The 20,926-nt window shown below is 36.0% G+C and overlaps 1 protein-coding gene across 2 annotated transcripts in view; it reads right to left on the reverse strand.

The window, feature by feature from the left end:
* Positions 1–8,640, reverse strand: part of glis3 (GLIS family zinc finger 3) — a 39,695-nt gene extending 31,055 nt beyond the window's left edge. The window contains exons 1-2 of one of the 2 annotated variants that reach the window (XM_007250236.4): positions 8,410–8,640; positions 3,405–3,795 (exon numbers count right to left, since the gene is read on the reverse strand). In XM_007250236.4, the coding sequence (XP_007250298.3) occupies positions 3,405–3,744 (340 nt within the window). In that variant the 5' untranslated portion in view covers positions 3,745–3,795; positions 8,410–8,640. Of the gene's footprint in view, positions 1–3,404; positions 3,796–8,381 lie in introns of both variants that reach the window. The other variant, XM_007250235.4, reaches the window with a different exon arrangement.
* Between the last annotated feature and the right edge of the window lie 12,286 nt (positions 8,641–20,926).

Here is a 20,926-nt window from a genome sequence, read left to right on the forward strand (position 1 = left end):
TCTAAATGACAATATTTTATTTGGAATTTGGGAGAAATGAAGTTATAAAGCTGCATTCTCCATATAGAACCAGTGCCTTTTGTGTTCCTTAAAAAGAAACATGAATACTCATGAAATTCCCAAACCTGTGGAGCTTGGAAACAGTTTCTGCTCTGTTAATTACTAATGAGTTTTCTTTATTTCTCTCTCTCTCTCTCTCTCTCTCTCTCTCTCTCTCTCTCTCTCTCTCTCTCTCTCTGCTTGGTTAATTATCCAAAAATATGAAAGAAAGGGTTTCGGGAGAAGAAGCGGTTGGGGCTGCTGGACAATATTGAAGTGAAGTGAAGTATGAACTGGGATATGTAAATCAACGCTGTGCTCGATCTGAGAAGACAAGGCAGAGCGATGTTTGGGGAGAGGTCTTTATTTGCGTCTCTGATCTTTCAATAAGATAAAAGAGAAGTTTAGATGTTACAAGATTAAAGGGGAACTCCATTGATTTTCCAGAATTGCTGCAGTGTTAAATAGTAATGATATAAACAGAGTGACAAACAGAGTATAAACAGGGTGAGTAGGGTTTGGTTTGGTTTGAAACCGGACTGTACAATAAATTAAATTTTTATTGTTATTGTGATGTGAGTTTTCGATGATAAAGACATCAAAAGAGCTGCAATAACACAGTGAATAACACTGCATTACCCTCGTGCAATTTCTTCTGAAATCAAGAATATTAAAAAGAGTTTATTCTGTTTTTGATGGAGTAACTGTCTCTACTTTGAGTATTACACCCTACCTCTAACATCCAAACTGATCCAAACCAAAAGGACTGGATGGAGCTTCACCATTCAGAGAACACAGTTCCACTGCTCTACAGCTCAATACTGGGGGGTTATACTTTTGAATAGTAGTCGATTAAGGTGATCGGGGCCTCTAGGATACACTTTGAATGGACCCCCCCATCCCAAACACACACAAAAAAATGCTATTCCTATTAATGATGTCAATCATTTAAAATATTTGTTTTATAGATAAATGAAAGCAAGTAAAGGTGCAGTAAGAATATTAAAACTATTATAAGATATATACAAAGACATATAAATACAAACAATACAAAAAAATAGAAAGTATGCAGGTACATGACGGTAAATAGAAGGTAGTGCAGTAATACAAAATAAATAGGAGTGCACAATTATAGGTTGTACATTAAAGCATCAAACAGAGTCCCGGAGTGTGATTGTACAGGATGTACAATGTCAGTCCTCAGTTCTTATAACTATATTAATCAAAACAATATTCTATGATTAAACATAATTAAAATTATGATTTATTTTTTAGCCATATCTCAGGTATGTTAGGTATGTAAGGTATATTAGAACATTTTAATGTGCTTTAATAAAGAAAAAGAATAATAGATGTATAAAGTGAGAGAGAGCGAGGGAGAAAGAGAGCGAGAGAAAGAGAGAGAGAGAGAGAGAGAGAGAGAGAGAGAGAGAGAGTCTGAGAGTCTTCAGCACAGTGACTTAGGTCCATAGGTAGCTTGCTGAATTAGTGCAATTGTCAACTGGGCACACGATAAACAGTGCAACAGCATGAGCGGCCACTCACACCCTCACACATTATTCCCATCATTAATAAGGTCTTTGACTAAAGTGTGAAGTTGGGCGAGGCAGGGCGGAGCACGATGTGGTGTTTGGGTGAAAATTATTTAATTTTAAAAACGTGGCCAATCAGTGAGCCCTAATCATTGCTTGGGCCCCAGCCTTGGGTAGCCTGTAGCATTAATACGCCTGTGCAATTTGGATGTTATAACAATAAAAAAATATTTTATTTATAAGATAATATTCTTTATCTTCTTTATCTTGTGTAATAGTGTTTATTCAGAATCTATTTTGATTTATAAAAATGCACTGTTACACCGTGTATACAATTTAAATGGCTATGCTGCATCACACAAGGCACGTCATATTGAAATAGACCCATCCACTACAGCACGGTTAACTACACAGGTGGTCAGCAGGGTGTATATCTGTACCCTGCTTTATGTGACATATTGAGAGGTGAGGTTGCGGCGTTTACAGAGGGCGGGGATGTCGGGTCGTCCCGTATCTCTGGAGGACCATCATGTCTCATGTTCCGGCTCACTGGGCTGAGAAATATGGAGAGAGCGGTGTGCGGGCGCAGGCATAGATATTGCCTATTTTCTTTGAAACTAGACACTGTTGATGTATTCCTTTTATGAATTATGAACATGGCCTACACTTGCAGGCGTCCCAACATGGCTATATATTTGATCTTGAATGGTAAATAAACAGGGGAGGAAAAAACGGTACATCTTTCATGTAAACAAACCAGTCGTAATCCGTTTCTGCTACAATAAACATTTTTCCTATTTTTTCCTTATTTAGGCCAATTGTCCCAGCCATTCAGCTGCTACTCAGCTACAAATCCCCTATATATATCATATTTTTCGCACTATAAGGCAAATATGACACGATAAAGAAAATGCATAATGCTTGATGCAGGGTCTGAAAGGGTTAACGTTAAAATCCTGATGTAACATAAAAAACAATAAGTATTAATAATTATTTTAGGGTTCTTGCTCCATTTTAAACGTCAATTTTAATGCTTTTTAAGATCTTTTTAAGACCTCAATAAACATAATTTAAGGCCCAAAAATGTAGTCATGATTTAGTCATGAAGTAGAAAATAATTTATTGTTTTGAAAATTAAACCTTAACCTTTCCCAGTTATCAATTTTCTTTATTAATTTTGCTCTATTGTGATGCAGAACATGTTAGCTAGCCCTCCGCTAACCCTAGTTTTCTTCGCCACTAATGTTAGTATGTTAGCTAGCTTGCCGCTAATGTTAACTCCGCTAATTTTAGTTTTCTCTGGTTAACGTTAGCTAGCTCGCCGCTAATGTTAGTTAGCTTGCCACTAATGTTAGTTAGCTCTATTTTAACCATAGTTCTCTCCCCAGTAATGTTAGCTAGCTCGTCGCTAATGTTAGCTAGCTCTTTGCTAAACTTAGTTCTCTCCCCAGTAATGTTGCTAGCTCACCGCTAATGTTAGCTAGCTCAACTGGCACTAAACGCACATCTAAAAATGTAATACTTACAGCCAATTAACAGTAAGTCTAGGACTATTTAAGACCTTACTTATCAAGATTTTAATTTAAGACATGTTAAGACTTTTTAAACACATGCAGAAATTCTGGTTTTGAACATAATATTCATTTCATTAAAGCATTTAAATTGTTAAAATGGTTGGAACAGACCTGTAGAAGCAGAAAATACACTTTTGAATAGAGTTAGTTTTATCTCCAGCACTAAGCCAGAACATCCACATTCTGTGCTTAAGGTCAGATCATCACAGGTAATAAAGGGTTTTATTATGTGTTAATTGTGTTTCAATGTGTTTATTACCTTTGAGACCACACTGTGACCCACTGGACCCCATCGTACTTGTTTTACTGGATGGAACAGGAGGAGAAGGAGACACTTGGTGCCACGATGGCTGTGGAAGGCTGAAGGCGCCATGATGCTTCCCGTTGGTCAGCACCTGCTTCCGCAGACTGGCAGGCAGAAAAACTGTATTCCCAGGGGCTGAAACTCCTGTGCCATGGCCCGGGGCACCGCGGTGCGAGGGAACCCGCGAGCTGTCGGCATGCACTCGGATGTGAGGCACCTGCTGCCCGGTAATAGCTCCCAGAGACTGAGGCATGCCGGAGGGAGAAACCAGGAGGTTGCAGGCTTTCCCGTTCATTTCCCTCAGTGTAGCTTCAGGCGGAGATAGCAATGGGCCAGAGGCATCGTTCTGTGAAGACGAGGTCAGAATAACACAGAGGAAATGGTGGGTTTCCACAAATTATGAGAACGAAACGTGCAGAGAATTAGTCCTTAAACAGAATACAAATGGATTAAAATTATATTACTGAGCATACATTGATATTAAAAATGATGTTCATTATACAGCTTTGGAAGAAAAATTCTGATTCTCTGATTTTGCTATTTATAGGTATATGTTTGAGTGAAATAAACATTGTTGTTTTATTCTATAAACTACGGACAACATTTCTGCCTAATTCCAAATAAAATAAAAATATTGTCATTTAGAGTATTTATTTGCAGAAAATGAGAAATGGCTGAAATAACAAAAAAAGTGGCACAAATCAGAAATCAATATTTGGTGGAATATCCCTGGTTTTTAATCACAGTTTTCATGCATCTTGGCATCATGTTCTCCTCCACCAGTCTTACACACTGCTTTTGGATAACTTTATGCTACTTTACTCCTGGTGAAATTCAAGCAGTTCAGTTTGGTTTGATGGCTTGTGATCATCCATCTTCCTCTTGATTATATTCCAGAGGTTTTCAATTGGGTAAAATCAAAGAAATTCATCATTTTTAAGTGGTCTTTTATTTTTTTTCCAGAGCTGTATTTCTCGATACTGTATACTGCAATACTGTAAGCAAGGCTATATATTTAAATAGTGTAAATCATAGTATAAAAACTATTATATTTATAACTTTTTATGAAATGATAAAGACAAAGTATTACACTAAAGCTATCTTGTGGGTGGGATTTAAACAAAACAATAACTAATAATTACTACTACAACTAATAATTATTATATGCAGGTGTGCAGCTATGCAGGTTTTCCATTGGCTGCCAGCTGGGTTTACCACAGATAATGTGTTAACTAATTTACTGCCCTTTTCTTGTCCATTAATGTGGACAGGTCTGTTGGTGATAATAAAGAACAGGTGAAGTGTGGACCCCTGAATTCTGGAAGACTGTGATCTTATTGATATCAGTGCTAAAGCTAATACTCTGATATTATCTAGTGCAATGAATATGGGAACAGCAATAACTCACTGCAGCAGAAATGAAAATGAAAAATATACTTAGCGTTCTGCAAATATCCATGCTATTTTTTTAAGCCTTTCACTGTCAACACGCAGACGGTTTAATAAGCTCAGATCTGCGTCAAAGAAAATAACTCCTGAGAGTATGACGAATATGATCCTATTTATGGTGAAAGATATAAGGATTGGATGGAGGGTGGATGAATAGATTAATATATATGAATGGATGAATGTTTGGATGGATGAGGGGATTGGTGGATTGTGGATGGATGGGTTAGTGGACTGATGGATGTTGTGCGGCTGGATGGACAGATAAGTGGGTGGATTTATGGATTGGATGGTTCAAAGGCTGGATAAATAGATGGATGGATAAATAGATGAATTGATGGAGGAGTGAACGGGTGGATAGGTGATGGATGAGTGTGTTCGTGGATGGATATACGAATTAGATAATGAGATGGGTGGGTGGATGAATAGATAGATAAGTGTGGTCGCTGATGGATGGATAAATGCATAAAAGGGATGGGTGGATGGAAGGATTTGTTGGTTAATCAATAGTTGGGATGGTGAAGGGATATACGGATTGACGGAGAAAATGGATAGATGGATGGATAGATGATTGGATGAATAGATGGATGGAGGGATGAATTAATGGATGGATGGCTAGATGGCTAAATGGCTACTGGATGGATGGGTGGACGGATTGATGGATGGATCAATATAGCAGTGCATTGATGGATAAATAGATGGATGGATGGATGGATGGATGGATGGATAGGTGGGTGGAGTGATGGATGGATCGAAGGCTGGATGGGAGGATAAATCATTGGATGGATGGATTGAATGATAGATGGATCAATCAATGGATGGATGGCTGAATGGCTGAATAGATGTGTGACTGAATGGATGGGTGGGTGGGTGGTTGGATAAATCAATGAAACTGTGGTTGATTAATGAATGAATCAATGGAGGATGGATGAATGGATGGATGAATGGGTGGATGGAGGGGTGGATAGATGAATAGATGGATGGGTGGATTAATGGCTAAATAGAAGAATGGATGTGTGACTGGACGGATGGGTGGCAGGATAAATTAATGAAGCAGTGGATTGGTGGATAAATTAATTAATGTATGGATGGAAGGAGGAATATATGAATGGAAAGATAAATTTCAGCTCACTTAAATTGAGAAATAAAAAGATAGTATAATAAAGGAGTGGAAAGTCGTGTTGAGTAAGCTGTGTGAGGTAGTATCCAGTGCAGAGCAGCATTATTAGTGTGAAATGACGCTGGCAGCAGAATTCCTGACTGATAACTGGGCCTATCTTAATTAAGGAAGCAGTAGTACAGTGTAATAGTATAGAGTAATGCTAATTCCACTGGCGTTAATAATCATGTGTCCAGCAGCAGGGGGTCTACACTACCCCGACCGTGAGATGAGTCATTATACGGTATAACAGTATCACTGAATAAAAATGTTCTCATTACATTGTTCTTCAAATTTGATATTTTTTCTTTGGTTTAAGTGCCAGGTGTTTTTGCCAAAGACAGACAGTGGTGGCTCAGGGGTTTGAGCACTTTTGGTTCAATTTTAAGGTTTTTAAAATACATATCATCTTTCACTTTCTTATATTATGTAATCTGGCAGCTGTTCTGTACATTGGCAACAATATCCAAATGGTAAATGGACCAATATAAATGCTTTTGTGACTTGGAATTGTTTTATTAAGGGGGGGCTTATGGAAATTTAATGCAATTATAAGCTAAATGAGCTTAGCTACTCTGGACAATATGGCCCTAAAATAATATTACAATATTCCCGGCGATATGAGAAAAAAAAAATTGTAATTGAAAGAATAGAAAGAAATTAGAAAATACATTTTATACATATTTTATACTATACTAGTATTAATGCTAAATAAGAGTTTCATACATTCAGTAGAAAAAAAATATATGTAAAAAAAAATAATAATAATAACTTTATTTACATAGCACCTTTTATGCATAAAAATGCTGCTCAAAGTGCTTCACAATAAAATTTGATAAAATAGAAAAATGTAAAACAATAAATATCAAACAAATAAAAAGAGTTAAAGAGTAAAAAGTAAAGGTTTAATTAAATAAAATATAGAATAAAATAAAATAAAAATAACTAAATCAATCAAACAAACAAATTAAATACAAAGAAAGAACATGAAAGAAGCTTATTGAAAGCTAAGCTAAAAATAAGGTTTTTAGCCTTTTTTAAATCTACACTGCCAGACGAATAGGCCGTAAACAGTAAATTACCAAGACCCTGATTTTGTGAAAAAAAAAAAATAATAATAATAACAACTACTGAAGCATATTAAGAGCATGCATATAAACACAAATACACAATAATTATAAGTAAATACAGTAAACAGCAAAACAAATAGAAAATACAAAACAATATGGTACACTTCTTACTCAGAGCTACAAAAGCTGTTAATAAAATAATCTTAAGCTGGTATAGAAACAGTGTTTACAGATATGGAGAAGCTTTTGTTGAGTTTGACTGTAAATGGAAACCCCCTGTAGATCATCTACTGGAGCTCCAATAATTAACAAGCTGACCAGTTGATTCTCAGGAACATTACGAGTCTTCTTAAAAGTTAGTTTTTAACCATCTTCGGCTTGGAAATATTGTAGAAAAATTAGGCAAAACTGCCTGAATTTGACCAGTACATGTTTTGAATAGTTAAATACATGTTTTATTAGATTCAATGTTAAAAAAAAAAAAAAGTTTAATTTGGAAGAGTTACAACAAGCAAATGGCACCCATTCGGTGGAATGACCCATGTATAGTGTAAGCTGTAACATGTGAATGAAATGCTTTGTTTTCTGTATTTATATTCATATTTATTGTGTTCTACTACTGTGAGGGACCTGGCACATAAGTTGTTCACTTACCTGTAGACCTGTGTAACTGTGATGTGACACTAAAACGAATGAATTGTAATTTGTATTTTAACTACTTAGTTAGGACCAGTATTACTGGTGATATTTTAAGCTAATACTGGAATAAATTAAAGTACAATTCTCCATAACCAAGAGAAAATCCTACTCTAGTAACTAGGGGTGGGCGATATGGCTCTAAAATAATATCACGATATTTCAGGGTATTTTTGCGATATACTTGGCGATATAGGAAAACAGAAAAAGAATTAATTAATTTCAGAAATATAGTATAAGAGTATAACAGCATAATCATAATGTGGCAAAATAAATAATATAGCATAAAATAATATAATGCAGCAAAAAATATTGCAGAATATTTAGTGCATGCATATAAACTGCAAACTAAAACAATTATACAATAAATACACCTAAAGCTTCACAGTAAATAATAGACTACTTTTAAGACAGAACAGCCCTATTATCTCGATATGGATTTTTAATATCACGATATTTCTGTGTCACGATATATATTGTATACGATATAATTTTGCCCACCCCTACTAGTAACCCTGGTTCTTTTTCCTGAGAGTGTGAGGTGAAGTTGGGTCTGCTCACCTGAGGAGAAATCTTCAGACTGAGTTACCTGAGCTGAGGTGAGGTAAAGCTGAGGTTGAGGTGAGGAGTGGAGGAGGTAGAGCAGTCTGCAGGAGATGAAGAGCTGAGGAAGATGAGGAGGGAAGACATGTTGGACAGCAGGACTCTGCTGAAAAAAACGCTGTATGAGAGTTTCTGAGAGAAACCGGACAGTAAGGTAAAGTAAAGTTGATTCAGGCGCGCGGCGGAGCTGCAGCTCGCGCTCTCTACCTTTGCGTCACTACGGGCGCGCGGTGTTGTCAGGGGGAGGAGGGAGGAAGAGTGGGGGGGGGGGGGGGGGCAGTTTGGCCAGCTTTTCTGCTCTGTTACACTTTTACTACTCAACTACTTAACTTCACCAATCTTACAGTTTTACATTACTTTACAGCGAGTTTCTCTCTTTTTGGGAGAGATTTATGTATGTATGTATGTATTATTTTTTAAATTAATTAAATAACTACCTAACTAACTTATTTATTTATTTATTTGTGTTTATTTATTTGTTTAGTTATTTTATTTTGATTTTAGTTCATACTATTATTATTGTTACTCTATATTCCTTATCATTTATTTTGTAAATTATTCACATTTTATCTATTTGTTTAATTTTTTAGATTTAAATTTAGATTTTCTTATTTTATGTGTATTTTATTAAAATATATTAAATATCTTCAATAAATATTTTCTCCTTTGCGTTTCATTTTATATATTTTGTGGACTGTAAATGCTCGGCTACATTGAAAATGAGGGTCACCCTCAATGCATTCCAGAGTAAAAAATAAAGGTTGATAAATTGATAAATTAATGAATTAAATAAATAATTGATTGAAGCTGGCTTGTTGTCCTGTGTGTGTTTGTGGTGTGTGTACAAAGTACCAGTATTTTACAAAGTTTGGACACACCACTTCTCATTCAATGTGTTTTCTTTTCTTTTTATTATTATTATATATTTTTTTACATTGCAAAACACATGCAGACTTATTCTGTAAACCAAAAGAGTTAAACAAACCAGAATATGTTTTATAGATTCTTTAAATTCTTCTAAGTAGCTCATTTAGCTTTAAGGACAGATCTGCACACTCTTGGTGAGATTTTAATCTCAGTGTCTTCATGAGGGAGAGTCACCTGGAATAGTTTTCTCAGCTTCGTCTTGAAGGAAGGAGTTCCTGGAGGTGCTGAACAATAGCTGCTGCTTTTCCTTCACGCTGTGAAGCTCCAGCTCATCCCAATTAAATCACCTCAAATCACCATCTCAGTTCACCAAGTTTAGATTAGGGGATTGTAGAAGATAAACACTTTAATATTTATCTTTAACATTAATCTACAATGTAGAAAATAAATTGAGCTATAAAGAAAGAAAAACAACACTTTAGACTGGTACTGTATGTGGTGCATGTGGTGTATGTGGTGTGTGTGGTGTATGTGGTGTGTGTGTGTGGTGTGTGCTGGTCCTGAGCAGAAGCAATGTTGCCAGGTATAACTGATACCTGCTGTTTTGGTGCTTTGCCTTTGCCCGCCCTTCAGCAGATCCAGAGCACGAGCCGTATTGTGAGCTGCCAGCCCGTCTGTGGGCACTTTAAGTGTTTGCACAGAGAGTTCTGCTCCTTGTTGCCATGGAAATGCCATTGTTTATTCTAGGGCAACTCTTGAGGACTGTGGAAGAAAAATGCTGAAGAAGTGCTGGCTGTGAGTTTCACGATACCACCGTCCTCCCCTCCAGTACCAGGCAATAACAAATCTGATGTTCAGAACCTGAAACATTTAAAAAACAATGATAGAAACTCAAGATTTTTACTGTTTTGTCTGGTCGATTTCTATTTTATTTGTTAATATCCATTTAGCCTTATCTCTCAACCATGTACAGAAGTTGCATTAACTTGTCTAGGCTCAGAGGCATCTAGGATGGACACAGTGGAAACATGTAATGCAGACATCCTAAGTGCCAAACCCATGATGCTCCTGAATGCATCCCATCCAGAAGAGAATAAAACACTGCACTCCCACACTAAAATCCGATTGGCTGACTCACAGACTGTTTGTTTGTTGTTCTAGAGTCTGTGTGATTTGACTGATAGACATAGTGGACTTGAAAAGTGTTCAGGTAAATTTGTGTTGTATTGCTAATTTGGCAGCAGAAAACACAGGTGCACCACTGACTGATTACAACCTAGACAGACTTCAACAGTCATATGTTCATTGCTACCTTGGCAATGTTATAAACACATGGACACTCAGCAGTGCACGCAGGTCAGTCTCCTCTGCTGAGAAGTGCAGAACCACTGCGCCGTTAAAATAGCAATCCATAAGAGCACTCTTAGCTCTTAAGGAAATAGCAAGTGACACACTCATTGGTTTATTTCACTTTAGGTCCAAAACACACAGACGATTTACTAACTAAGAAAATTAGTTTATGCTTTTGTGCATTTCGAGCTGCACAAAGTGTACTTTTCCTGTCGTTACGATAGCAAAGATACACTGACACACCCCAATACAAGCTGCACAGCTGCACAGCTATAGATTAGCAAAATAGGGCCCTAAATGATAAAGTGATATGATATGGCTTCAACAGCAACTTTACAACTTTACTGTGCACAACACAAGCCTTATGTTCACCATGTCCCCGCCCACTTCTTTACTGGAACATCACATGCTAAAAACACAGCGTACTGTGATCCACATTACAACAATCAATATTCCAGATCCTTTTTGGAATGTGATGCAGGCCTGAAATGCAGGGATGGGTTAACAAATAAATATAAGTTGACCAAATAAATGTGAAATATCTTGAGTTTATAGTGTCTGCCATCAAATATAAGTCAAAGTAATTGTAAGAAACAGAGATTTGGGGTTATACAGTATGATTGTGTTGTAATGAATGAAGGGTGGTGGCCTCTAGTGGAAGTTAATGGGAGCATAATGATTGTCCAGCATGAGTTTACTGATCCAGAGTTTCTTTCGCAGCAAATGCTTTGCTGCTTGTCAGATTTTGTTTAGAAGTATTTAACTTATACATAAGATAACAACAGTGACATTAGTGCTTGATAATTCAATTTAATTTCAATATATACCACAATAGAAAATGTGCAACTGTGTTGCAATTAATTAAACATTATGTAAGAGCAAAATTGCAAAAGACATATCTTAAAAGTAATATATATATATAAGTGTTTCGCAAGAATTTTTGTAAGAAAACTTAAAGTAATCTCCCTTGTTTTATTTACAGATGATAATGGACAATGTGTAGTTCTGCAATTATAGACTGTAATCATGTTTCTGTTATTCTTATTATTATACTTTATTTACTATCGTCATTTACTCTGGACTGCTTTGTCTGATTCCTGATTTCATTCTGTGATGAAAATCAAGAAATATATAACACATGATATTACATTTTTTGGTCATATCCAATATTTTCCAGACCTATTTTTTATTTATTTACTGGACCCACACTTTTTACTTATTTCCTTATTTTTTTTTTTATATAGTTTTGTACTGTTCCTTTTTAAGTGATTTTATTTTTTTATTTTTTATTTTTTTGTTAATTTATTATATTTTTATTAGTATTTGTATTGCATTATATAGAAGTTAGTTTTTTGAAACCTAAATTGAAAATGATTAAATTTAGTTATTATTTTATTTGTCATGTCAATCCCTGTATTTTTTTGTAAATGCTCGGCTACATTGAAAATGAGGGTTGCCCTCAATTTACTCAATGAGTCAAAATAAAGGTTGATTAATTGATTGATTGATTGATTGATTGTTTCAGTCATAAAAGTCGGCATCCTAATTGACTAATATTGATGCTATAGTCATACTGTATACCAGTGCTATACTTTTATATATAAGAAGATTTTTTTATTATTATTATTATAATTATTATTTTTATATTATTACAGCACTAAAAATGCCTTTTTTAGAGTTGAGTACAGTACAAGCCTTGTCCAGCAGAGTGCAGTACAGCTACAGAAACCAGCCACAGTGGAGGGCTACCCTGTGACCACTCCTCCAGGATCTATCTCATCACCTGCTGAAGTCCACACACACACACACACACACACACACATGCCAGGCAGGGAGATTGGGGCAGTGGGGTTGTGTTGGAGAGGGAGAGAAGGAGGGAGGAAGGAAGGGTGAGAGACGGAGAGGTGTTATTTTGGTTGTATTATTTCTAAAATAAAAAAAGACAGAGAAGTGGGCAGTCATGTTGCCTGGTCGTTCCTGTGCTAATGAAAAAGGCCACTGGCGATTTGTCCCAGAGTACACCGGCAGAAATGTGGCCTATTATTACCTGCTAACCCTCCATCTCCATGTCCTTTCAGAGACCACGGCGAATGGAGACGGTCCTTGAGAGCTATTGTGCCCAACGAATTCAAACGACCTGATTTCTGATTCAACCGGCAGGCGACTAATGACTAACGCCAGTGTCATTAATTTCTTCATTTCAATCTCTTTCATCAGACCTGAGCTGTAAGCCCCATCCGATACGGCTCTGAAATCGCCGTGGGTTCAAGCGTTGTGAGAAAGCTCTGAAAGGACGCCGCAGATTCCAAGAAACCAGAAATGACCACAGACAACGACCTCTCAATTGCCTCGCTTGCTGTCAGCTAAACCCGCTCGCCCTTTCTCAAGCAAAGGTCTCCTCCTCATTACCCACAGGCCCTTGCTGCACGTCTTCTGCAGGATTTTCTCCAGGCGCCAAAAAAAAAAAAAAAAAAACAGGCCCTGAAGAGACAGTGCGAAATTTCAAAGTGATTAGCAGTAAGAGAAACCTGCCCCCCCTCCTGCTTTTAAAGGTTCAGGGAGCTTAATTTCTCTCGAGCATGGCTAATGTCACCCGCTGGGTGAATGTCAAGGTAATGAGGAGACAGAAGAGCAGCAGCAGCAGCGCCCAGACCGCAACGCTTGTACCAGCCTCCTCATCAAGGCACAAACGAAGCCCACTCCTCCACGTCTTCTTTTTCTTGTTCTTCTTCTTCTTCTTCTTCTTTTTCACCTTAATCACCTTAGTCAGCTACAGTTGATAAAAAAAAGAATAGACCAAGAACCAGGAAATGAAAGCGTTTACAAACCAAAGAAAACTTTGCTTAGCCCCGCCCACATACTAAGTAAAATAAGTACTCGCTGGGGCTGTACCTTATATTGAATATTAGTACAGTGATACAAAATACTGAATGTAGCTTTTGGTTGGCTAAATAGTACAGATTTGTACTTCCTGCTTTTAGGAAAGACTTTGTACTTCAGAGGGAACAAATATGACCCTGTAAAGACCAATATTGTACTTTTGAGGGTACAGTTAAGAGTGTACCCTTGAGTACAAGAAAGTACTTATAAAGTACCTCTGTTTTTTTAGAGTGCACTGTACTGGAAAAAAATAGCAGATCAGACATTAATGTATGACAGCACTATAGAGCCAATGTAAGAGCAAGGTAAGAAGAGCAATTTTTTTTACTAATTTTATGTGCATTACAGCGTTCTTTATCATGTTTATTTTGCTGAAGTGTTTTACTATCGCAACCCCCAGGTTAAATATATATATTTTTTTTTACTTACAAAGATTTTAGGAAAAACACCCCAGTTTGTGGGTTGAATATTATAGGTTACATTAGAAACATGTATAGAAATGTGATCAGCCTAAAATTGGATTTGTTGAGAAGATAAAAAAAAAAATTAGCATTTTTACCTGCTATTTGAAAGCAACCTATGAAATTCTATTATCAGAAGTAGATTTACGTTTACGGAAAACACACATTTCACCACCACCGTACTGAAAACGACCTGATACCAGAGCTTTTTTTTTTTTTACACGAGTCGTTTTGTGTGGATGACACCAATAAAGTAAAGCTGACTCATCATCTTGCTTTGTTGAGGCAGCCGGCGGGTAAAGGCCTTGTTTTGCAGTGGGAAATGCTCTGGGGTTTTGCCCTGAAGCTCAAAGCTAATTCCCCTCCCCCGTTTCATGTTCTGAAGACCATCCTGTGGACCTGCGCTCGCGGTTTTATCTCTCACTGACTTTATTGACACATAGCGGGTCGGCGAGAGAGCGCGGCGAGAGAGCAGGGTGACAGGAAACCGACGCTGAGAGCAGGAGAAGCCTGGGGAAACTGTGTTCTGTGTTACAGTCGCTGACGGAGATAAATGAATGCAGATGATTGCTTCTGTATAAGACTGTTTATACCTGGATACACTGTAAAAGAACCGGGTGGGTTTAGAAAAAGGTTCTAAGCACTAAGATGATGCACTCTTTATCTTTCCCTTTCTCTCTCTTTCTGTCTGCATGTTAAGCCGTTTTTAATGTTTTAATGTTTTGAAATCTTTATTTATTTATTTTTTACAAGCTTTTCTCCAATACATTTTTAAGTTTTGTAATTATTTTGTACATTTAGTACATTTTTTCTTCACTTTTCAATGCAAACATTCTGTATAAATATAATATATATTATCTAAAATGCATTTTGTTTAATTGCAACCTTTTTTTTGGTCATTTTACACAAGATGGGAAAGGAGAATTAGCACCATCTGTCGGTATTAAGGTGGAACTGCATGTGAACCTCACCTCCAGGTCATCAGTGTCTAGTGAGGAATAATTAATCGGACAGAATAATTTAAAAAAGTTACAACGTTTATTAAATTATAAGAAATTATTTTTTTGAATTGTTTTGTTGTTCAATTCTGTAGAATAAAAATAAGTATTTGTTAAATTGTTACATTTTGTAAAATTCTTTATTAAACATTATAAAATTGAAAAGATGTAGAATTAAGATTATTCTTTGTTAAATTTTGTACAATTCTTGTTGAAAATATTCTTTCTTAAATTATTTAAAATGTGATATTTTTTTGTTAAACTTTTGTTAATTAAAAATGCAAAAAAAAAAAAAAAATTAAACAATATTACTGTTGTTATACAAATGTTGTGACCACTTTTTTTTACATTTCTTTCTTTTTAACACTATAGAAGAAAGACAGAATATGAAAGAATGGGGCATTGTGACGTGTGTTAACTGCAGATCACAGGCCGGCGTTCTGCTGGGTTGGATCAGCGGCAGCAGCTGAAGTTAAAAAGTGTATTTCTTTATGTTTATTTGTTAGTTTATTTATTTATTTGGTTATTGCTGTCTCTTTGTGGGGATAGATAAGGCGAGGGTGAGATAGGCGGTAAAGCGCCCTGTGAGATTTACTGAGCCAACACTGACAGTTCTCATAAGGCTAATAAATACATGTCAGCGTGGGTTTCATCAGAAAACGCAATAAAATATATGGAGACGTTTTAAGCACTGTGTGTGTGTGTGTGTGTGTGTGTGTGTGTTGAGGGGGTGTTTATCAGAGAGACTTTTTTATCTAAACATTATTTCTCTCTCTCTCTCTCTCTTTCTGTCGCTGGTTCTTCTCGTTGGCCCTCACTCTCTCAGGCTTCTTAACCGCCACGTTCTTCTAATTAAAAGTATTGCGAACAACATTGTTAACAACTGACCCGTTTCCCTTAATAGCACTTCAGGTCAGGGAAATTTAATAGCTGTCAGCGAATGTGATACAGCTACTGCTGTGTGCGCGCCTGTGGCACCAAAAAGCGCCAACAACACACATTTCCTTAAAGCAGAACTTGAGCTACTGATTAGCTGGAAGACGGAATATCAACCTTTCTCCAACAACAACAACCTGCAGTACATGGACAAAAGTATTGGGACACCTGCTAATTTACTGATTCTTCAACAACCCCAAAGCGGAAAATGATGAAAGAGTATAAAAATACCAATAATCTGTGTTTTTTCTGTTTCCTTTGACGTTTATTTGATTGCAAACAATATTAACCCAAGATCTTATCTGGGTTTTATCTGCTCAATCCTGCAATAAGTTGGGATGAGGAAATGTAGGTATAGTAATAAGGCACAAAACTGAATAATGATGTGATTTCAAAAAACAGGTGAGGTCAACAAGTGATTATATTCATGATTTGGAACAAAAATATTGCAATGTTTCCTTTAAAACAATAAAAGATTAAAAGACGGGATTAGCATATTTCCTCATCTACAGCCCATAATATCATTATACCATTCAATCCCTCAGATGCCCTTCATTCAATAACAGCTGATAGAACCACATGAACAAGAGATTTCTGTACTCTACACCTTTATCAAGCACTTTTTTCAAGATCTTTTTTTTTTTCAGGGACGTCCATGCCTTTTTCAAAGCAGACAATGCAAAACCACACACAAAAATACACAAAATACAAAATAAATATACATAAATGATGACTAATACAGGTTGTTTTTGTATAATATAGCATATTGTATAAATATTGTATATTTATGTAACAGGAAGATTTTTATAACAATTTATATTTATAAAAATATATATATATTTATTTATATAAATATATATAAATGCTCCACAAAGGCTTGTAATAAAAAAGACAGGGTTGTTTATAGCATTTTATTATCTGGCTAATATACACATATATATATATATATATATATATATATATATATATATATATATATATATATATATATATATATATATATACATATATATATATATATATATATATATATATATATATATATATATATATATATATATATATATATATTTACACATATATATTAGCCAGATTATAAAATGCTATAAACACTGTCTCTGCTGCTCAATGCTGTTTACACATGCAGTATGTGCAGCGTTCACCGCTCGCAGCCGTTTAATACATACGCACTGGAACACAGAATCTACTCGCCATATTTACTTTTTTATGTTCCAGCACCAAACAGCAACCATAGAAACCATAGAAACCATAGAAACCAACTACAGGTGTGGAAACACCTTTTTTGGCTCAGCAAATTAAGTTATAATTCAGAAATTCTTACAACCAAGCTGAGAAGTTTATAATAAAGTAAATTAAAAAAATATTTTCTCGATCCATTTTTTTATTCCAGCACCCCACATTGGTTTTATCTCCCCTCAACCTGACATTTACCTGCTTACTACACATTGTAAATGAACAATTACATTTATGTACAGATATCCAGTAAATTACACTTATACATTCATATACAATATACTGTGTTTATGTGTATATTGCCACTGTCACACAACAAAAAAAAACGTTTATATCCATTTTTCCATCCTTGTTTTCTTATATAATGTCACGCAGTGACCCAGGCAGGTAGACGAGGAAAGCGGACACAAGTGCAGGTAAGGGCGAAATAAATAAATAATTTATTAAATAAATAACAAAGAAACAAGGAAACGAGGAACAAGTAAACATGAAACAAAGAAACACAAATAACCAATAACAAACGAGCGATGATAATAATAAACAAACAGGGAATATATATATACGTATATATATATATATATATATATATATATATACGTATATATATATATATATATGTATATATATATACGTATATATATATATATATATATATATATATATATATATATATATATATATATATATATATATAAGGGAAATAAACTATAAAATAAATAAGGAAATAAACTATAAACGTGAAAACAAGAAATAAACGAGAAACAAATGACTAAGGTTAAATACAGGGAACATAGAGCTAAACAAGAAACTAAACTAGACAAGGGGAACTAAACTAAGCAGGGCAAGGGAGAAAACAATGGAAATAAAGGAAACTAGAAATATACACAAGAGATAAACAGAGGTAAACACAGAGCAAGGACTAGGGCTATGAAACGCGGTGAAACAACAGAGAGACAAAACAACAGGGGAAGGTGCAAAGACCGACGGAGGACAAGGTGGCAGAGGAGGGCTATTTATAGTAACATAAAACACACTAGAATTGGAAACACCTGGGGAAGGGGCGGAGCTACAAATGAGAAACACATGGTGGAAATATACTGACAGGAGACACAGAGAGGCACAGGTCACGTGGGGAAGACACACAGAGACATGAGACAGGGCTAAGACGTGACATATAATGTGAATCTGATAGCTGTTCTTTTTTTTCCTGAAAGAAAGATCAATACAAATGTTCCAAAATGACTTGAAATCACATCTTTTTACATTGACTTCTACTGAAACCTATAAAGAAATATTTATTTTCACTAGGATTTCCCTATGGAAGCACACGTTACATCCAGATCCACTGTTACATTCTGTTTTGAGGATTTTACTTCTACTATTTTAGACCAAAAATGCTTAAAAAGGGATAAACAGTGTCTAACAGACTTCATATCCCATGCTGACAGATGCTGGCTGTAGTAAGAAGTTGCGCTGCAGCTCCTCAGTACTCGAGTGGGTGTTTGAACTGCTACTTTTCCTCTTCTACAGCAGCTGTTTTTTTGGGAAAGTAGTTTTGCTTGAGTCATTATTTAACCAAAGTAACAGTGATTTTAATTGAGTAGGAGTGTAGGCTCTCGTTAACCCTCAGGACTTTCTAATATCATGTGGATAGGAAAATACATGCCTGTAACTTTTATACAGTTTGATTTAGTAGAATTCTGCTTTTTCTGTTTAAGCTAGATTTAGTTTATTGTAGTATCCAGCAGGTAGATGCAGCTAAATGAGCTCTCCTATTGGTCAGGCCTCCAAGAGTAGAACTGAAAGCCTAATATTTCACTATACACTGGTGCTTTCACCAGAAAAATAAGGAAAAGGGACAAAGAAATCAATTAATAGTGTTATGATGTGTGAAACCACATTTTCAATCGAATTAAAATACGTTTTATATAACTCTGTTAAAGTGAGTAAGTGTAGCTTAACTATCATTCTGTCAGTTGTTGGAAATGGAAAACCCTCCCTTTAAAATAAGACAATCCTCATAAAGTGTTTTAAAATGTTTATTAACTATTACTTATCATGCAATAAATACTGCAACACAAAAAAAATCAATTATAACCATGCACTTAAAAACAGAAATAGAAAGGGTAATTCCACAACAGTGATTCCACATTCCACATTAATTTATATTTATGTCAAACTTTATAAGTCTTTTGAATCAGTCAATATTAAATCTGTCATTTTAACATATATACGTTTAATTATTAAACTATTTTGGTTAATTATTTACATTCATTGACATTATACATTATAAGTATTTTTATGTTTTATATTATTACCCTTGGCATGATTTCGTCATGATAGCTGGCATTTTTATGACTGTAACAGGTACTGATACTACAGTGATATTTTAAACTATATTGTAAACTAAAGCATTCCTAACCCAATTAATAACCATTAATAAACACTTTATAAGGGATGTCTTGTTGTAATGTGGTACCTAAAAGTCTTTATACAGAACTTATACGTTTATAGTGTTCCAATACTAAATGCGTGTATACAACTATACAATATACTCTACTATACTATACAATGCATATAGTGTTCTGATACAATACAAGATTTACCATCAGTCTAAAGAGCTCTTTAACCAGGCAAATAACCACTTTTTGAGATGAAAGAATCAATGAAGTTACACCTATATAGTGTCTTTCTAGAAACCCAAAAACATTGTTATTATCATGTGTTTTACTCACAACCATTTGTACTCAGCACTCAGAAGCAGCAGCCAATAGCAAACAGCGTACTCTCAACCGGAAACCACCGTCCACCTGGAGGACTGCATCAGGCACAACAACAGCATTTTACCCAGGACAGAGTGGTAATCCATGTCTAGGCACAGTCATACAAACATTTACACACAGATCATTTTTCTGGTTCATTTTTTAGAGCATTAAATACCTGATCACTATGTTTTTGCACTGTGGGAGGAAACCAGAGTCCACACAGGGGGAACATGGAAACTCCACCCATATAGGGACTTAAAGGTGTCATGGTTCTTTCCAATATTTCCAATATTTCCTGTTCAAACTCAATTTTATCAAGAGTCTAATAGTCATCTCTCAGAGTTTTTCACTTTTTTCAGCTTTGCTCGAGAAGTCCATCAGTAGCACAAAAAGTACAATAAAGCAAGGCTCCCGGGGGGCTTCGTGGAGCACTTTAGAAGGAGCTGAGAGTTGCGAGAGGTCCTGGAGCTGATGAGTGGGTGCATGGAGTGCAGCTACCCATCAGTCACAGTAGGGTGTCAGGTTAGCAGCTGAAGGTGTGTCATTAGCCCCCTGCTGGTTGCCTCCTGGTCTGGCCCTCCTCCCATTCGTCTTCATTAAAAAGGCGTCGGCTGGGTTTCGGCAAGCAGATGGTCATTAATGTGCCCACCCTATCCAGGGGACGCTACCTGGAGGTCACACGTCACCCTGCGAACGCGTGGCACTCGGCGGCGGAATGCGGGGGAACCCGAAAAAACATACGCCAGTCTGAGCTGATGCCAGGATACAGTGTACTGGTATAGTAGTACGTATATCCCACAGGGTGAATGACTTCATCTAATTTCAGTGGTGATTAGCTTGACCACTCCAGATTGGGTTGATCTGCTGGACCTGGGTTTACAGAAAATCCTTCGAAAAGCCACTAAACCACCAGGAAGTATTTTTATTTATTTATTTATTTTCAAGATGCCCAATGCACTGCATAACACATTACTCTACATGGTGCCGGTTTG

Source organism: Astyanax mexicanus, chromosome 20 (genome assembly GCF_023375975.1).
Source record: "Astyanax mexicanus isolate ESR-SI-001 chromosome 20, AstMex3_surface, whole genome shotgun sequence".
NCBI lineage: Eukaryota > Metazoa > Chordata > Actinopteri > Characiformes > Acestrorhamphidae > Astyanax > Astyanax mexicanus.